The following is a 20,110-nucleotide window of genomic DNA, read 5'->3' as shown; positions in this document are numbered from 1 at the left end:
TTTTGTCACTATATTATTGGCTATATTAAGCATGCGGTTCGGGCAACCCCTACACCTAAGCCTATTAGTGACTTTATGAGCTTCTTTTGCATATTGTCATGATGAGGGACAATTCCCTTTTGTTCTAATGATGTCCCATATAGGTATATTTTTTATAACATGGTGGGGGGGGGGTGACATGAACCAGCCTCTAAAATAGAGGTACAATCTGTTGGTTTTATGTAGGGAAGTATGGAAATTGTACCCGTCTTTTCATCACCAGTTAAATTAACATCAAAGTAATTTATAGAGGAAATGAACAAACAACGTGTAAACTTCAGATTAAAGTTGTTGTCATTTAAATTGCACATAAATTCCTCAGCTTCAGATGTTGTGCCTTTCCATATTATAATCAGGTCATCTATATACCTGCCATAAAATTCAATTTTAGCATGGAAAAAGCTTTTGGGAGAAAAAAGAAAAAAATTCTTCCCAAACAGCCAAAACCAAGTTAGCAAGGGAGGGGGAGAATTTCTGTCCCATGCTAACTCCCCTTGTTTGTAGGAAGAATTCACCTGAAAAAGAAAAATAATTATGTGATAACAAAAATGAAACTGCCAAAATAAGAAAATCCGGGATCTCTTTTTTATATGCGCTGTTGTTTATCAAGAAAAGTTTTTAAGCTGAATAAAGCCACATCATGGGGGATGGAGGGATAAAGATTGATCACATCACAACCCACGGGAATTTGTCCAGAGTAATAATGAGCATTTATGTATCCCTAATAAAACTCGGTAAGGTGCTAACTAAAGGTTGGAGGTACATGTCTAGCCATTCCCCCCTAGTTTTTTTCCCAATGCTCCAATACCTGCTATAACACAGGTCTACAAAAAATATTTTTTGCAATCATCACAGGTGATTTTGTACTTTTCTAAATCATCTTTTTGTCCTGATTTCAAAAATGTATATAGTTTTTCTGTAGCACGTATAGTTTCCATGAAGCAGCATCATTATTATAAGGTACAGGAAATATACTGGTGACATTAAGAAAACAGTAATCTACATATCAGAAAAAAATGCTTCACCTTACAAAACAGTTTTTATTGAACCAAACTAATTTCTCATGCAAAATAGAAACCAAAATATGAGCAGAAATTAAAAGTGCTTGACATTAGACTGTCGTTTTTACGATTTTTCAGGATTGTCCCTATATAACATCCAACAGTAATCTGCACATTGAGTAATTCCAAAAACCCTGATAGTGATGTTCCATTACTTTAATGTCCTGGTGAAACCGCTCGCCTTGTTCATCGCTTACATCCCCAAGATTTTGAGGGAAGAAATCTAAATGTGAATGCAAAAAATGCATTTTCAGAGACATGCGACATCCAAGACACTGGTATGCATTTAGCAGTTCCTCAACACCTTCAACATATTCTGGAGATTTTTTTTACTAAGAAGTTTTCACAGATCCACTTGAAGCTTTTCCAAGTTCTCAAATCCTTATCATTTAGAGTTCCTTCAAACACATCATCTCTCATAAGCTCTCTGATCTGAGGACCAACTAATACCCCTTCCTTCAGTTTTGCTGGTGAAATACTGGAGAATTTCTGTGAAATGTACTGGAACCCTTGTGAATTTGTCTTTGTCATGGCTTTCGCAAAGTGTTTAATCAATCCCAACTTTATATGTAGTGGAGGAAGAAAGATTTTTGTTGGAGCAACTAACGTATTTCTACTGTCCCATAAACACAAGAAGCAACAGTAATAATTTGCATTCCCATTTGCAGACCAATCACTTTCAAATCTCCACAGATATTCCATTGATGATGCTAATATTGTATAGCATCCAAAACAACTGACAGATATTCATAACTTTCCTTTAGATGACATGAGTAAGCAATAGGGATTGATGGTTTCATACTTCCATGGTGAAGTAACTCTGTGTTAGGGTTGGCGGATTGCACTAAATTAAAATAAACTATAAAGTGCAATCACAGCACGGGGTCCACCGTGCAGAGATGTAAAACTGCTGCTAGTGTGAATAATGATGGATAAAAAACTAGTGAACTTTCCTCCTTAAACACGCTGAGTTAATTCCACACAGTGTGAATGGAACACAGAAAACCAAACCCAGGTACTACTCAGAGATGCAAAGGGAGAGGAGTGCCTACTCAGCTAACCACCGAGAGGTACAGGAACAGTAAATAGCAGCTCAGCTAACAACCGAGGGGTACGGGGAAAATAGGGAGTGTGCAATACCCTGTTAGAACCACTGTGAAAGAACATGTGGGTTGAACTTGCTCTGTGGTGCAATACCCTGTTAACCCCACAGGAAAGTATAACATACACACAGGACAGAAACAGATAGCAAAAACTCAGTCACCAAGAACACGCAGCAAACCTCCTCTCCGGAGGAGCCAGAATTCTAATGGCTTGATGCCAGCCTTGAATTCACACAGCCAATCTCCTCTCTGGAGGTGCCGTAATTCTAATGGCACAGGGCCAGCCCTGAACACTTGCTGACACAGATCACGGATGTCCCACTGGTAGCTGATACGGTGCAAAACACACAAAACGCACAGCTACAGCGGTAACGCATGCGCACGCACGCACGTACGCACGCACGCACACGCACACACACACGATGCTAGCATGCCCGCGTGCTTCACTGAAAGCCCTTTATGTGACAGGCTCCACCCCCAAACACTCACGCCCAGTCAGATGAGGCACTGCTTGTGGGCCAATTCGGAGCTGCCACATCACCAGAGCAGAAAGCATCCGAGCACCAATAACAAGGCGCCACATCACGGACATGCTCATTAAGGTGATTTCTGGACTTAGACTCCAGAGAGTGGGACTGCCTCTGTATACCACTGGTTCCATAGACTTTACCTGGAGAGCCAGCAGTAACCACATGTATAACAGGAGCCTGAGCAAAATGCTGGGAACAGTGCCTGCGCTAAGCAGCAGACCCAGTGGCCAGACCTGAATGGGATACCTGAGCAACAAACAGTGCCTGTGATACATCCCACAGGGAAGTCCTGGCCTCTAACACACTGCTTTCAAACTTCTGTGGGATGAGTTAATAAACAATTGCCAATCTGCAACAAAATACTCTTAATTTAGTTCTTCAAAGAGGCCATTCACATTGTTACAGTACACCATTAGTCTACTGAAGAAGAAGATTCTTCTGTTTCAATCTAGAAGCAAGAAGTTCAGCTTTATCTTTTGGCAATGAAAGGTCTCTGATGAGATCATTTAATTCATGTTGAGTAAAGCGTTCTGTCTGCTCGGCTGCTCCATCAGGTACATACTTATTATTATTATTTATATAGCACCATTGATTCCATGGTGCTGTACATGAGAAGGGGTTACATGCAAGTTACAGATATCACTTACAGTAAACAAACTAACAATGACAGGCTGATACAGAGGGGCGAGGACCCTGCCCTTGTGGGCTTACATTCTGCAGGATTATGGGGAAGGAGACAGTACTTATCTTGACTTGAGGTCTCCATGTCTTCACCAGTAGCTTCAGCTTCATAATCTTCATATTCTACTTCATTGTCATCCAAGCCAGACAATGCTAGTGCAGGAACTGGCAAGGTGCTATTATGTGGAACTGGTCTAATCGCAGATTCAAGTTCAGGGTAATAAATCTTATGTTTGTTCTTTGTTGAAAATCCCTTCAGTTTGACAAAACAAAAGTTGCAGTCATCACTATGATTTTTGGGTTCTCTCCAAATCATGGGAACAGTAAATGGCACAGCCACTTTCCTCATATTCAACCAGTCACGAACACCATTTGATCAGCTTGAGCATATCACATGAGGGGCCCAGCTTTTGTCTTGATCACTAAGTGGACACTTAAAGTACATCTGGTAAATCTTTTTAATATCATGAGTGATTGAATGTACTTGGCCTTTTGGTGCAAATGAACCAGATAGCAGAATCTGTTCGGATGATTGATAAACTGTCGCAGTATTTTTCTCCTTTAAATCAGCTCAAACAGTAGAGTAAGTTTAGTTAAATGGTGGTGACGAAGTAAAAAAAATGTGATGAGCCGACTATATGTATATATTTCCCCACAGATGGCAGAGGCAGCTTGTATTTAAAACTGATTTTACCTGAGGTAATCTGGTAGATAACTATATACAGTTGAGAGGTAAACGGGTCAGCCTATTCCTTACAGATGAACATTTGCAGACAGGCAGTTTCTCAGTGTGATATTGGCTGCTTTCAGGTTCTCTCTCTGTGGAGACCCTCACTCAGTTACACCTCAGTGGCTGAGCTGTTTTCTTCCCTCCGAGGCAACTTGCTCTCCCAGAAATGCAGTGAAAATCCTATCACAATGACAGCTGTGCACTGCTTTTCCTTCTATCTCCCTGTGGCAGTGCTCAGATCCCTGTAGAGGCCTGTCTCCTGTTAGAGTCTCGCATACCAGTTCTTGCTGCCATCACCATCCTTTTCTGACTGACTCAAATCTTACCGCCTCATAACAGTTAGCTCCTCCCCATAACGTGACTTTCTGAGAAGCCATCATTGGCTGACTGCACTGTCAATATTCCTTACCATAAAACTCACTACAACCTTTGCTGATGTTGTTCCTGTAAGATAATTCACAGTTAAGTAAGATAAGAAATGGGAATAACTTAGGAAAACCCACATACATTGAAAATGCAGAAGTAACATAATAACAAAAATACTTCTATCTCAGAAACTTTGTGATAGAGCAAAACTAAGCATAATTTTTGAATCAAACTTTACAAAACAGACATATTACCTTAGCTGATGATTTTTTTTGTGTTGACCAGTGTAATTATAGATGGGTATTATAGGGTGTTTCACAAATAGATATTCTGATAAATTAGTATCAATAGCACCTATTTAAATGCCTTCATTTGGTAATTTTGGCAACTGAGTTTGGAAAACACTAGTTCAGTCTGATTTAAGTTTGGTGCAGGATTTGTCATCCTCTAGAATACGCATATTTTCATTATAATATAACGAGGCATTAAGATTAAGCAAGCCCTCCCCCTAATCAGCTGATGTAACTGATGGATTATCGTAGTTGCTAAGTTCATCCAGGGCTAATCTATCCTGTATGGAAAGATTGTTTAGATCTCTGATCAAGCATGAGTAGTTCTTTTTCTGTAACGTCTTGTAAAGATTCCAGCACATGGGGACGCAACTGGATTGGGTAGAAGAAAGGATGCGATACACACGATGATTAAGGCACTTCGCTGAAACGCGTTTGTTTCTATACATGCTCCTCTAAGGCTACTTTCACATTTCCGTCATTACAGGGCCGTCGCAAACTGTCAGCCCGATGTGCCGACGGACGTTGTGCTAAATTTAGCACAACGTGGGCAGCGGATGCAGTTTTACAACGCATCCGCTGCCCATTGTGATAAGCAGGGAGGAGGGGGCGGAGTTCCGGTTGTGCATGCGCAGTCGGAAATGGCGGACACGTCGCACAAAAAAACGTTACATTGAACGTTTTTTGTGTGTCGCGGCCACCAAAACACGACGCATCCGTCGCACAACGGATGCGATGTGTGCCCATCCGTCGCGATCCGTCGCTTATTCAAGTCTATGGGCAAAAAATGTATCCCGCAAGCACATTTGCAGGATCCTTTTTTTGCCCATAACGACGGATTGCGATGGAGCAAAAAAGACGGAAGTGTGAAAGTACCCTTAGGTGGCCAGTTTTGTTGAGACAATAAAAGATGATTTTTTATTCCATCGGATCATCAATTTATATAGTGGATATAAATAATTATGTTCCATCTCACAAGATATGGCGAGAAATACAAATTCAGCAGCGGGAACAGTAGCCTCCCATTGTTCTTCATACATTCAATGGAGTGGTGCCGTGACATAATTCACTCAGGTGAGCGGTAATGTCCACTTGCCTTTTCTCTTTGGTATTGCGGTAACACACATGGAGCACCTCTTTTATTTTCTTCCTTACATAATTATTTATAGCTATTAATACAGGAATTACAACCATATAGTGGTGTCACGCCACAGTATATAAGATCTGTATACATGTGATTACTACAGCTTCATGTCCTGACCTCTTTTCACATTTATATAATTGAATAAAACAGAACTTTGCATTGACCTGCATTATGACTTTAGAAAACAGAGGCAGAAATACAAAAGAAGTGTTTTTATTTGTGCTGATCATAACAGTACATAAAAACTACTTAATGTAATTCAAGGTCACTGAAAGCATGCAATATCATCTAATAAGTAGGCTTCTAGCAGAGAATGCCATGGGATCATAATAACTATCTTCTCTGATACTGAGGTGGATTAATGCTGAGAGCAGACAATAGACATCTGCAGTGAGCCATGGTGCTGAGAAAATTGCCATTTACAGTTCTCCGCAGGTGCCTAAGACAGAAAGCTGAGGCTAGCTAGATCTGCGGGATGGGATTCTTTTTTTTACTTTTTTTTTAGTCTGCAAAAATAAAAAAGATTAACTCGTTTATGATTGTTTATAAAAGTCGACTAAATCTTGTGCATAGACAGCAGTGGCAATGTGAAAACAGCACTGTATGAAAGCAAATCCTCGGGAATAAAAGAAATTTGACATTAGCCAAGGTGACCTGGATAATGTACTCATCAGCTGGGTGTCTTGGGTTTTGGATATACTATATGTAGAACATACAATTGTCATTGTTGCAGGTAATAACAAGTTGTTATGCTATTAAGTAAAAGAAGGAAACTGGCAGCAGAAGCAAACCCTTTGTTCTCTGTAGAGGTTCTTAATAAAAGGTCTGAAAGCAATGTAATGAATAAAAAGCAGGGGTTAAATAAGGATTTGCTTTGCTACCAATCACATTTTGGGATGTATTATGAGGCAGCCAAGTATTATATGGCTAGACATTATGTCAGTCAATGTAGATCGATATACTGTAGAGTCAATGTACCACTACGCGATGCACTTCAGCAGCCATGGTCAATACGAAAATGTAGTAGGCTTTTTAGCCAAGCCCAAAGCATTTTATTTCATCCCCAGTCTATGGCTTTCATTTAAACTGTAAGACACAAGTTTTTTTCTCTGTTTTCCTGCATTAGTATATCATTCGTCCGTCATCAATTTACCACCTCCCATTGATTGTTTTCCTTGTTTGTACACTTATTTCTGCAATGGTTAAAGCCACAAGTTTGCTGAATTAGGTTTTCTAGGTCTTAAATAGGTATGTGCACACCACGGGTTTTGGAATAGATGTGCCTGAAATAGTGAAATAGTTCCCAAAAGAATAAACATTTGCATTTCTATGTGAAAACTACTTATTGTTCATATGTTCAGGCTTTTGATTGTCTTTAACCACTTCTCTCTGTTGTCAATCTGATTCTTATAGGCCTCATTCCATGATATCTATATGTAAAATCTCCTTTTGTGAATTTGGAATAAAGTGTTCATGATTGCAGTTGATGTGTCATACTAAAGTCAATAAATCTTCCTACAGCCTTGTTTTGTTCACCAAGCCCAAAGTTTTCAAAGTTTCTGACAACAGTTCTTTGTTTGCCGTGGCCCACTTTGGCATTCAAGTCTGTTAGGCCTCAGGATTATTCCCCTGCACAGGATAGATCCCAGGCCTTATCTGTCCCTGTGGTCTCCCATTCAGGTTCGGCTGCTGCGGGTGTTGCTGAGCATAGACTTCGGACCCAGCGTCTTGCTGAGGCTCGTGTTATTCACTGCTGGCTTTCCAGCCAAGCCCTTAGTAACCAGTAATATTCAGGTGCACTCCAGCACTCTGGAGATCACCGTACTGAGCATGTCCTTGAGGTGGCTACTCATTGGTGGTCGGACGTCAGGTGCTCCGGTGATGTGGCAGTGCCGGATTGTTCCATGGGCAAGGTCCTGTCTGACTGGTCATGAGACTAGAATATAAAATGTTCTTAAAGGCGCACGCCGGTGTGCTAGTATCATTTTATGGACGGCTATGTGAGTGGAGTCTCTACCACTCTGCAAGTGTGGAGTGTCTGTCTAGCTTGGGAATATACAGGTAGGCAGGCAGCTAGTGTCAGTGGGGGCAATTAGCCATTGACTTAGCATCTGGTTCCTACATGTGTGCGGTTAGCACAATAGAGTTCCAGAGCAAACACAACCTTAGTCATGGTATTAAGCTCAGAGCATCTGTTTCGTTTATGTGTGCGAGAGACATAGCTCAGTTGCAGAACATCTCTTTCATTTTTGTGTGCGAGTTCAGTTCAAATGCTGTTGACATTGAGTAGCATTAAACCCAGTGTGTACGAGTAATCGCTTGCCATGTATTCCGTCATTATTCACTAGCAGCAGTTTTCCATCTCTGCATGGTGGACCCTGGGTGGTGATTGCACTTTATTATTTATTTTATTTAGCGCAATCTGCCAACCCTAACAAAGTCTCCCTTGATAAAGAGCAAGTCTTGTTTTGGTATCTTGCAGATTTCCTCTTGAACTTACTTCCGAGTAAGTTGAGCCATGTTCTGTCAATTTTGGCTTTGACAATGTCGAGTTTTCCTTGATTCATGGTTCATACATTCCAAGTTACGAACTTTATGATATCTCTGCAGCTTTTGATCTTCCTTTTTGACCAAGCGATATCACTACCATGACATTCTTACAGCACTTATTCTGGCGCATCAAGAGCATTGATCATACTCAGGCTGACCATCAGCTCTTCCTCAGTAGCTTCAGTAGCTTATTGATGGCCTTCCAACCTATGGGCACATCTTCCAGCATTATATTGAATTCCTTTAGTTGTACTCTCCATCAGATTTTTTTGGCTTAAATGTGGAAGTAGATTGCCAGAGCTTCCTTCCACACAGTGATGTGGCACCCCTGAAGGAGCCACACTAAATCAGCTTTGTATGTTGTCAATACAAACCATCTCATCATGCAACATCATGCTGCTAACAAAGGCGCTGGGCTGTATGCTTAGCTTGATACCTCAGTTGAAACCGTTCATCTGGATTGTCTCTGATGGCAAAATACACTGACGACAACATGGCTTTCAACATCACTTATCCCCATAAATACATACAAGAAATACACAATACAGACATAAATAAACACAATATAAATGACATCAAATGCACGATGCATACAGTACATCAAATACACACAAAAAATACACAATACAATCTGTCGTACTATTGCGCTCATACATCATGCCAGCAAAATACTACTGAAGACAATTACAGTCTTACTATGGCAAAGAGCTGCCAGAGCAACAAGCAGGGTTCAGAAAAGACAGAGCAGCAAGAGATGTAATTGCTAACATTAGATGGATAATGGAAAAGGCCAAAGAATTCAACTAATAGATCTATTTTTGCTTCATCGACTACAGTAAAGCATTGAAGTGTGTTGATCACCAAAAACTTTGGAATACCATAAAGGATATCGGTGTGCCAAATCATCTTATCAGTCTCATAAGAACCATTTAATTAACCAAAAAAGCAACAGTCCAAAAAGGAACACGACGACACAGCATGGTTCAAAGTAAAGTGAAGCGTCAGACAATGCTGCATCCTGTCTCCATTGCCGAAAAAGAAGGAATCAAAATTGCTAAACGATTCATCAATAATCTTAAATACGTAGATAATTCAACATTGATAGCAACAACCATAGATGGAATGACTTATTTCAGAGTGTCAAGATGGAAAGTTTGAACATGGGATTACTACTAAAATAAAAGGAAGACAACTATATTGACTACTGCCAGGTATGACCGGGACACATTTGAGATGAACGGCAATGGACTGTAAATTGAAAAGGACTTTAACCTACTCAGATCAATGATCACTCAAAATGCAGCGACGGCACCAAAATTCAATAGAATACCTATGGGCGCATTAACAATAAATTCACTGGGCAAGGTCTTCAAGATGAGGAACATTTCACTGGCGATGAAGACATGACTCAGAGGAAGATATGATGTGCACACTGTAGAGTTCAGGAAAGGAGGTGCTGGCTGGACATCCAGGGTCAAATATACAAGAAAAACAGCCGCACTCAAGTCTTTGCGTCTTTGATGCATCACCAATGAGACGGACAAATTATCCCTGAACTCTACCTGGAGCTGTTCTCTGGGACTCTCCTTCTATACTCCTATTTTTCCCATTTACTCCTCTTACATAAGTGAGGTTTTGAGAAAGACCGTGCCTGGTCGAAACGTTACCTTGTTGTCCACAATCACCCTTTTTCTTAAAAATTATTTGGTGGTGCCTGTGCATATGAATAAAAGCAACTAAAATTCTCTACACAAATGCGAAGACATGACTCATACATACAGTAGTTTATTTTTTTTGTTGTAACAAATAGATGTGAAACCTGGACGATAAAGAAACAAGACAGAAGAAGAATCGAAGTGTTTGAAATGTAGACCAGCAACCCGATGGCTTGATACAATCAAGATGATGGCAAAGGAGAACCCTTGTGGTTCTATTTAGGGTTGCACAAGACAGATCTTCGTACAGATCGTTCATCCATTAAGTCACCATGGTTAGAGGTTGAGCTGAAGGCCATTAAATAATAATAATTTTAATCAATTCAGATCTTTCAAAAAATGCCAAATGTTAAAAGAAATGACCTGATTATTCTTTCGGCATTTTCTGCTCTGAAGACTTTAGAATACAAGTCAATGGGTAGGTTCAAAAGATGCCCAGGCGTCTTCTGAGCATTTTACCAGCATTTCTTGCTTGAAAAACAGAAAGTGCCAGTAAATAAGACGCCACGAAAATGCTGAAAAATGCTAACAAAAAGTATCAAACAGATTAAAATATTGCCTTGGAAATGACCAAAAGAAGTTATAAAAAAGACACTGAACGAAAAAAAACGCGTCTTTAAAAAAATAAATAAATAATTGTCAAGATCACCTGCCTGAAACATTGTTTGTACATGCCCTAACAGTAATGTCCTAACTTTATGTCTGGTCTGGATGTGGGTCCCCAAAACACGTTACTAAAACTCTAAATAAAAGGAAAATATTTTGCACCCATTTATTCAATAAATTTTCCCTTTGCTTTGCAATACAGATATCGTATTCTGGTATCCAGCAGTGCTCCTGAAGTGTTTTTTCAATAATATAGTAATACTAATTTTAAAATAGGTCATCATTATGAAATCAGTAGGATTTAAACTCTTAGCATTGCTGCTGATCAGTTGATTGAAAGTGCATCGTAAATAGGAAAAAGCTTGCAATACCATTCATGGCCACTGCACTGTACACAGCTGTGTCCTCTTCAAACAGCTGATCCACATAAGGTGGTGAGAGCTGGACCCTCAACCACTTGATGACATCTCCTAAGGTTTAGTCATCAGAATTAAAGTCCCTGAAAACACTTTTAAAACATTCTCGTCATGTAATAGATCAGTGTACATCCTTATCCACAGATTATTTCTTTGGAACTTCAAATCTAACATTAACATGCTGAAAACATGCAATAGTAAGGTTTCATACACTCAAGACCTGGTTTGGCAGCACATTTATGTTTGTAATAAAGACCTGTTAGCTGGTATATGGTGCCTCAATGTGGGCAATGCATCTAGGTGAGAAAAAGCCCATAGCGTGGCATGGAAAATATATTTTACATGCTTTTAATGCACTATACAAGAGCAGAATTACCTCTTTCCCTCTGTATAAAGCTGGTCCACAATATGGATCCAGAGTAAGGTATGGTCACCTTGTAATTTATCTGTACGACAATTTGGTGCCTTAGTTGAAAGTCGCCAAAAATGGGTTAAATCTGGAATGTCCCATTTACTTGTTCTAGCCGACCAAGTACATCATTTATACATAAAATAATAATCAATGTAATTATTACATCTATGTCTAAAACATAGAATATACTAAACCTAAATCCATTCTAAATTTACTGGAAATTTGGAGAACAGATTAGCATGTAGTTGTGATATGCTAGGGGAGAATATCTCTATAATCTGTGATCTCTCTGAACATGGTACACTATTTTTTCTATTGACTTGACGTTTGTGTAGCAAAACACTCAGTATAATCTAAAACTTGCAGAGGTATGTTAAGGCCCTATACATTTCTGTGGGTTCTGTAGTAAGCCTCTGTACATCTATGTGGTTCTATGGCGTGGCAGTGCAGTATTGTGTCTGAGCTCTTAGTCTTAAGCCAACCATACACTTTAGAAAGCTGTTAGCAGAATGACGGCTCAGCCATTTTTATTCAGCCAACAGATATCTCTCCCAATTCTCCCATACACAGGAGCACAGCTGAGCACTTGTGTGTTCTCTATGAGAGACACACCGACAAAAATTTCTAACGGTGGTCTATCTCTAAGTGTATGTGCACACGTAGTTTGAAGGCCTGCGGATTTTTCTGCATCTGTTTTGAGAAATCCGCAGGTAAAAAGCACTGTGTTTTAGCTGCGGATTTACTGCGGATTTACCGTGGATTTTATGCGGTTTTTGTGCGGATTCCACCTGCGGTTTTACACCTGCGGATTCCTATTATGAAGCAGGTGTAAACCGCTGCGGAATCCGCACAAAGAATGAACATGCTGCGGAATAAACAACACTACGTTTCCACACATTTTTTTTCCGCAGCATGGGCACAGCGTTTTTGGTTTTCCATTGGTTTACATTGTACTGTAAACGCAAGGAAAGCTGCTGCGAATCCACAGCGTCAAATCCGGCAAAATCGGCAACGTGTGCACATTGCCTTAGACAACAAAGGAATCGGCAACTTGAAATCAGACATGTCGTAGCCTTATCCCCTCCGACATCATCTGTTGGGAGAAAGTCACAGATTGTCAGCTGAAATCGGTGATATCAGTGTTTTCAATCAATGGCAGTCTAATGTGCATTGGGGATTTTTAGACTCAATGAAAAGTTGGCTGATCTAAGTTTATCCAGTGATCACAGACACACTTGGGTAGAACAATAATTAATACACACATATTGACAGAATTTCATTTCAGTGCTCCAAACAGTCACTTCTAATATGTGTTTTGGAATCAAGGAAAATAAATCAATTGTATTCTTTATCGAAAGGAAAAACATTTTGAAACTTACCAAGAAATCCATTAGCACATCGGCAGTGATACGTGTTTATGCTGTCTATGCATGTTCCTTCATTTTTACATGGGCTAGAGGTACATTCATTAACATTCTCTTCACATAAAGAACCTTTAAGAAATTATTTGAGATAAATAGTCATTAGTATAATTAGAAATTGACATGATATAGGTACAGTACCGAAACACAGTTCATACCATGTACCACTTCCCCTAAGGCTAGGGTCACACCATTGTATTTTCTCTCATCTTAGAGAATTGGGCTGATTATGGTAATCACACTCTCACATTTTGCTCAGAAATCGATAACAATGTGATCTAATTTTTTTGAATGTGGAAAAGATGGAAAAAAAAAATCTGTTGAATTCTGTCAATTCGTGAAAATTGCACTGCACTTGATTGTTATGTCGGATCACACTCTGACAGAAAATATGGTTGTCTGCATGAATTATCATCTGCCTCATGGGGTTTTCGATTTCCCTGGATCAACATGTCAGGCTGTAGGTTGAACTCCATGGAGTACCTTCAACTAAGGTTGAAGGTCTACCCTCAACCTTAAAAACTATGAAACCTTCTATAATGCCTGTTAGGGAATGCACATGTTATCCACCTAACAGCAGTATAGGATTTATACCATGATTGCTTTGGATATTTTACATATAGCCTTTTTGTGAGCTACAATTACATGAAATATAAATATATATTTTTTGGAGACTCCAACTCATTATTTTGCTGGTGGCAAACACCTCCTAACTGTCTCCATAAACCCGTGAAACCCAAACTAATTAAAAATGGAACAGACAACAGATGAGAACATTTAATTAATGAATTGTCATCTGAAACCTAACGTTGCGTCATTTTACTCTGTAGTTCATTGCTGCAGACTAAACGTGAATGATATTTGTAATTGCATAGTATATTTTGCTCAACACAAAACCATTTCTAACTTTGGCACTTGTTACACAGACACCTAAACTGGTACCTGAAACCTCAATTAAAATAGTCTGATTTATTAATGAACTGAAACCTGTGAAACTCACACTAATTAAAAAAAGAATAGACAACAGGGTTGAGAAAATCTAATGAAAAAAAACTGTTATCTGAAACCAGTCATTGTTTCATTTTAGTCTTTTATTTATTAGGGCTAGAAAATGTTATGTTGTGCATTCTAGCATAAGAGTGCCCGTGCTCCTCAGATAGCTGTGGATGGAGCAGCATTGTCTCTCGGCTCTCCACTCATACTTGAGGGCTTAGCTGGACCTAGAAATCATGTATTCTGTCGGCGCACTACATCTGTGTGACTGGCGCCCTATTAAAGATTATCCGTATGCAATTCTAATACTAGCTGATTGCCCCTCCATGATTTGGTAGGTGTGTGAGTGGTTGTTTCATCAGCATTGCATATGTGTTGCCTCTGCTTTAACCCCTTTCTGCCATTGGATGTACTATTCCGTCCATGTGGGGTGGGCCCTACTTCCCAAGGATGGACTAGTACGTCCAGCGCTATCAGCCGCTCTCAAGGCGGGAGCGCGGCCAATCGCGGCTGGGTGTCAGCTGACTATCGCAGCTGACTTCCGGCACTATGTGCCAGGAGCGGTCACGGACCACCCCCGGCACATTAACCCCCGGCACACTGCGATCAAACATGATCGCAGTGTTCCGGCGGTATAGGGAAGCATCGTGCAGAGAGGGGGCTCCCTGAGACGATCAGTACAAGGCGATGTGCTCACCTTGTACCGAGCATCTCCTCTGTTGTGAATTTGCTTTTTGCTCCCTCTAGTGGTTACTAGTTTTTTGACTCTGGTTTTTCTGTCATTCCTTTTATCCGCACCTGGGTCGTTAGTTAGGGGTGTTGCTATATAAGCTCCCTGGACCTTCAGTTCAATGCCTGGCAACGTAGTTATCAGAGCTAGTCTGCTGTGCTCTTGTCTACTGATCCTGGTTCCAGTTATATCAGCTAAGTCTGCCTTTTGCTTTTTGCTATTTGTTTTGGTTTTGTATTTTTGTCCAGCTTGTTCCAAATCTATATCCTGACCTTTGCTGGAAGCTCTAGGGGGCTGGTGTTCTCCCCCCGGACCGTTAGACGGTTCGGGGGTTCTTGAATTTCCAGTGTGGATTTTGATAGGGTTTTTGTTGACCATATAAGTTACCTTTCTTTATTCTGCTATCAGTAAGCGGGCCTCTCTGTGCTAAACCTGGTTCATTTCTGTGTTTGTCATTTCCTCTTACCTCACCGTCATTATTTGTGGGGGGCTTCTATCCAGCTTTGGGGTCCCCTTCTCTGGAGGCAAGAAAGGTCTTTGTTTTCCTCTACTAGGGGTAGCTAGATTCTCCGGCTGGCGCGTGTCATCTAGAATCAACGTAGGAATGATCCCCGGCTACTTCTAGTGTTGGCGTTAGGAGTAGATATATGGTCAACCCAGTTACCACTGCCCTATGAGCTGGATTTTTGTATTCTGCAGACTTCCACGTTCCTCTGAGACCCTCGCCATTGGGGTCATAACAGTTTGCCAGGCCTGTATTAAATGTTTAATGCATTGCAGAAGAGGGATTATAAGAAAGAAGATTCTGAGTTTTTTTTTTTTTTTTTTCTTCTTCCCCTTTACCTCAGAGTGGCTATGCTTGCTGCAGACATGAATGTCCAGACCTTGATTACAAGTGTGGACCAGCTGGCTACTCGTGTGCAGGGCATACAAGACTATGTTATCAGAAATCCTAGGTCAGAACCTAAAATACCGATTCCTGAACTGTTTTCCGGAGACAGGTTTAAGTTTAGGAATTTCGTGAATAATTGTAAATTGTTTTTGTCCCTGAGACCCTGTTCATCTGGAGATTCTGCTCAGCAAGTAAAAATTGTTATTTCGTTCTTACGGGGCGACCCTCAGGATTGGGCTTTTTCGCTGGCGCCAGGAGATCCGGCATTGGCTGATCTTGATGCGTTTTTTCTGGCGCTCGGTTTACTTTATGAGGAACCCAATCTTGAGATTCAGGCAGAAAAGGCCTTGCTGGCTATGTCTCAGGGGCAGGACGAGGCTGAAGTGTATTGCCAAAAATTTCGGAAATGGTCCGTGCTGACACATTGGAACGAGTGTGCACTGGCCGCTAATTTTAGAAATGGCCTTTCTGAAACCATTAAGAATGTTATGGTGGGTTTTCCCATTCCCACAGGTCTGAATGATACTATGGCACTGGCTATTCAAATTGACCGGCGGTTGCGGGAGCGCAAAACCGCAAATTCCCTCATGGTGTTGTCTGAACAGACACCTAATTCGGTGCAATGTGATAGAAAAACCGCAAATTCCCTCATGGTGTTGTCTGAACAGACACCTGATTTAATGCAATGTGATAGAATCCTGACTAGAAATGAGCGGAAAATTCATAGACGCTGGAATGGCTTGTGCTACTACTGTGGTGATTCTACACATGTTATCTCAGCATGCTCTAAACGTATAGCTAAGGTTGTTAGTCCTGTCACCGTTGGTAATTTGCAACCTAAATTTATTCTGTCTGTAACTTTGATTTGCTCACTGTCATCTTATCCTGTCATGGCGTTTGTAGATTCAGGTGCTGCCCTGAGTCTCATGGATCTCTCATTTGCTAAGCGCTGTGGTTTTACTCTTGAACCATTAGAAAATCCTATTCCTCTTAGGGGTATTGATGCTACACCATTGGCAGCAAATAAACCGCAGTATTGGACATAGGTTACCATGTGCATGACTCCTGAACACCGCGAGGTGATACGTTTCCTGGTTTTACATAAAATGCATGATTTGGTTGTTTTAGGGCTGCCATGGTTACAGACCCATAATCCAGTCCTGGACTGGAAGGCTATGTCAGTCTCAAGTTGGGGCTGTCGTGGTATTCATGGGGATTCCCTGCCTGTGTCTTTTGCTTCTTCTACGCCTTCGGAAGTTCCGGAGTATTTGTCTGATTATCAGGATGTCTTCAGTGAGTCTGAGTCCAGTGCACTGCCTCCTCATAGGGACTGTGACTGTGCTATAGATTTGATCCCGGGCAGTAAATTTCCTAAGGGAAGACTGTTTAATCTGTCGGTACCTGAACATACCGCTATGCGTTCATATATCAAGGAGTCTCTGGAGAAAGGACATATTCGTCCGTCTTCTTCCCCTCTTGGTGCGGGATTCTTTTTTGTGGCTAAAAAGGACGGATCTTTGAGACCTTGTATTGATTATCGGCTTTTAAATAAGATCACTGTCAAATTTCAGTATCCTTTACCGCTGTTGTCTGACTTGTTTGCCCGGATTAAGGGTGCCAAGTGGTTCACCAAGATAGACCTTCGTGGTGCGTACAACCTTGTGCGCATTAAGCAAGGTGATGAATGGAAAACCGCATTCAATACGCCCGAAGGTCATTTTGAGTACTTGGTGATGCCTTTTGGGCTCTCCAATGCGCCTTCAGTTTTTCAGTCCTTTATGCATGACATTTTCCGGAAGTATCTGGATAAATTTTTGATTGTTTATCTGGATGATATTTTGGTTTTTTCTGATAATTGGGATTCGCATGTGGAGCAGGTCAGGTTGGTCTTTAAAATTTTGCGTGAAAATTCTTTGTTTGTCAAGGGCTCTAAGTGTCTCTTTGGTGTACAGAAGGTTCCCTTTTTGGGGTTCATTTTTTCCCCTTCTGCTGTGGAGATGGACCCAGTCAAGGTCCGAGCTATTCTTGATTGGACTCAGCCCTCGTCAGTTAAGAGTCTTCAGAAGTTCTTGGGCTTCGCTAACTTCTACCGTCGTTTTATCGCTAATTTTTCTAGCATTGTGAAACCTTTGACGGATATGACCAAGAAGGGCTCCGATGTAGCTAACTGGGCTCCTGCTGCCGTGGAGGCTTTCCAGGAGTTGAAACGCCGGTTTACTTCGGCGCCTGTTTTGTGCCAGCCTGACGTCTCACTTCCCTTTCAGGTTGAGGTGGATGCTTCGGAGATTGGGGCAGGGGCCGTTTTGTCGCAGAGAGGCCCTGGTTGCTCTGTTATGAAACCTTGTGCCTTTTTCTCTAGGAAGTTTTCGCCTGCCGAGCGAAATTATGATGTGGGCAATCGGGAGTTGTTGGCCATGAAATGGGCATTTGAGGAGTGGCGTCATTGGCTCGAGGGTGCTAAGCATCGTGTGGTGGTCTTGACTGATCACAAAAATCTGATGTATCTCGAGTCTGCTAAACGCCTTAATCCGAGACAGGCCCGCTGGTCATTGTTTTTCTCCCGCTTTGATTTTGTTGTCTCGTATTTACCAGGTTCAAAGAATGTGAAAGCCGATGCTCTTTCTAGGAGCTTTGTGCCTGATGCTCCTGGAGTCGCTGATCCTGTTGGTATTCTTAAAGATGGAGTTATCTTGTCAGCTATTTCTCTGGATCTGCGACGTGTGTTGCAGAGATTTCAGGCTGATAGGCCCGAGTCTTGTCCACCTGACAGACTGTTTGTCCCGGATAAGTGGACCAGCAGAGTCATTTCCGAGGTTCATTCCTCGGTGTTGGCAGGTCACCCGGGAATTTTTGGCACCAGAGATCTGGTGGCCAGGTCCTTTTGGTGGCCTTCCTTGTCAAGGGATGTGCGGTCGTTTGTGCAGTCCTGTGGGACTTGTGCTCGAGCTAAGCCTTGCTGTTCTCGTGCCAGCGGTTTGCTCTTGCCCTTGCCTGTCCCGAAGAGACCTTGGACGCATATCTCCATGGATTTCATTTCTGATCTTCCGCTATCTCAGGGCATGTCCGTTATCTGGGTGATATGTGATCGCTTCTCCAAGATGGTCCATTTGGTTCCTTTGCCTAGGCTGCCTTCCTCTTCCGATCTGGTTCCTGTGTTTTTCCAGAACGTGGTTCGTTTGCACGGCATCCCTGAGAATATTGTGTCAGACAGAGGATCCCAGTTCGTTTCCAGGTTCTGGCGATCCTTTTGTAGTAGGATGGGCATTGATTTGTCGTTTTCGTCTGCTTTCCATCCTCAGACTAATGGACAGACGGAGCGAACCAATCAGACTTTGGAGGCTTATTTGAGGTGTTTTGTCTCTGCTGATCAGGACGATTGGGTGACATTCTTGCCGTTGGCTGAGTTTGCCCTTAATAATCGGGCTAGTTCCGCCACCTTGGTTTCGCCTTTTTTCTGCAACTCTGGTTTCCATCCTCGCTTTTCTTCGGGTCATGTGGAGCCTTCTGACTGTCCTGGGGTGGATTCTGTGGTGGATAGGTTGCAGCAGATCTGGAATCATGTGGTGGACAACTTGAAGTTGTCACAGGAGAAGGCTCAGCGCTTTGCCAACCGCCGCCGCGGTGTGGGTCCCCGACTACGCGTTGGGGATTTGGTATGGCTTTCTTCCCGCTTTGTTCCTATGAAGGTCTCCTCTCCCAAATTTAAACCTCGTTTTATTGGGCCTTACAAGATATTGGAAATCCTTAATCCTGTATCTTTTCGTCTGGATCTTCCTGTGTCGTTTGCTATTCACAATGTATTTCATAGGTCCTTGTTGCGGCGGTACATTGTGCCTGTAGTTCCTTCTGCTGAGCCTCCTGCTCCGGTGTTGGTTGAGGGCGAGTTGGAGTACGTGGTGGAGAAGATCTTGGATTCTCGCCTCTCCAGGCGGAGGCTTCAGTACCTGGTCAAGTGGAAGGGCTATGGTCAGGAGGATAATTCCTGGGTGGTCGCCTCTGATGTTCATGCGGCCGATTTAGTTCGTGCCTTTCATGCCGCTCATCCTGATCGCCCTGGTGGTCGTGGTGAGGGTTCGGTGACCCCTCACTAAGGGGGGGTACTGTTGTGAATTTGCTTTTTGCTCCCTCTAGTGGTTACTAGTTTTTTGACTCTGGTTTTTCTGTCATTCCTTTTATCCGCACCTGGGTCGTTAGTTAGGGGTGTTGCTATATAAGCTCCCTGGACCTTCAGTTCAATGCCTGGCAACGTAGTTATCAGAGCTAGTCTGCTGTGCTCTTGTCTACTGATCCTGGTTCCAGTTATATCAGCTAAGTCTGCCTTTTGCTTTTTGCTATTTGTTTTGGTTTTGTATTTTTGTCCAGCTTGTTCCAAATCTATATCCTGACCTTTGCTGGAAGCTCTAGGGGGCTGGTGTTCTCCCCCCGGACCGT

At 41.9% G+C, this 20,110-nt stretch overlaps 1 protein-coding gene across 1 annotated transcript in view; it reads right to left on the bottom strand.

Annotated features, from left to right (window-relative positions):
* SVEP1 (sushi, von Willebrand factor type A, EGF and pentraxin domain containing 1) overlaps positions 1–20,110 on the bottom strand; it is a 476,580-nt gene that overhangs the window by 144,164 nt on the left and 312,306 nt on the right. Inside the window, exon 23 of the mRNA XM_077250467.1 lies at positions 13,023–13,136. Coding sequence (XP_077106582.1) covers positions 13,023–13,136 — 114 coding nt within the window. The remainder of the gene's footprint in view (positions 1–13,022; positions 13,137–20,110) is intronic.

This window comes from Ranitomeya variabilis, chromosome 1, assembly GCF_051348905.1.
Source record: "Ranitomeya variabilis isolate aRanVar5 chromosome 1, aRanVar5.hap1, whole genome shotgun sequence".
Taxonomy (NCBI): domain Eukaryota; kingdom Metazoa; phylum Chordata; class Amphibia; order Anura; family Dendrobatidae; genus Ranitomeya; species Ranitomeya variabilis.
The sequence above is the reverse complement of the archived record's forward strand: the minus strand, read 5'-3'. Positions and strand labels throughout refer to the sequence as shown.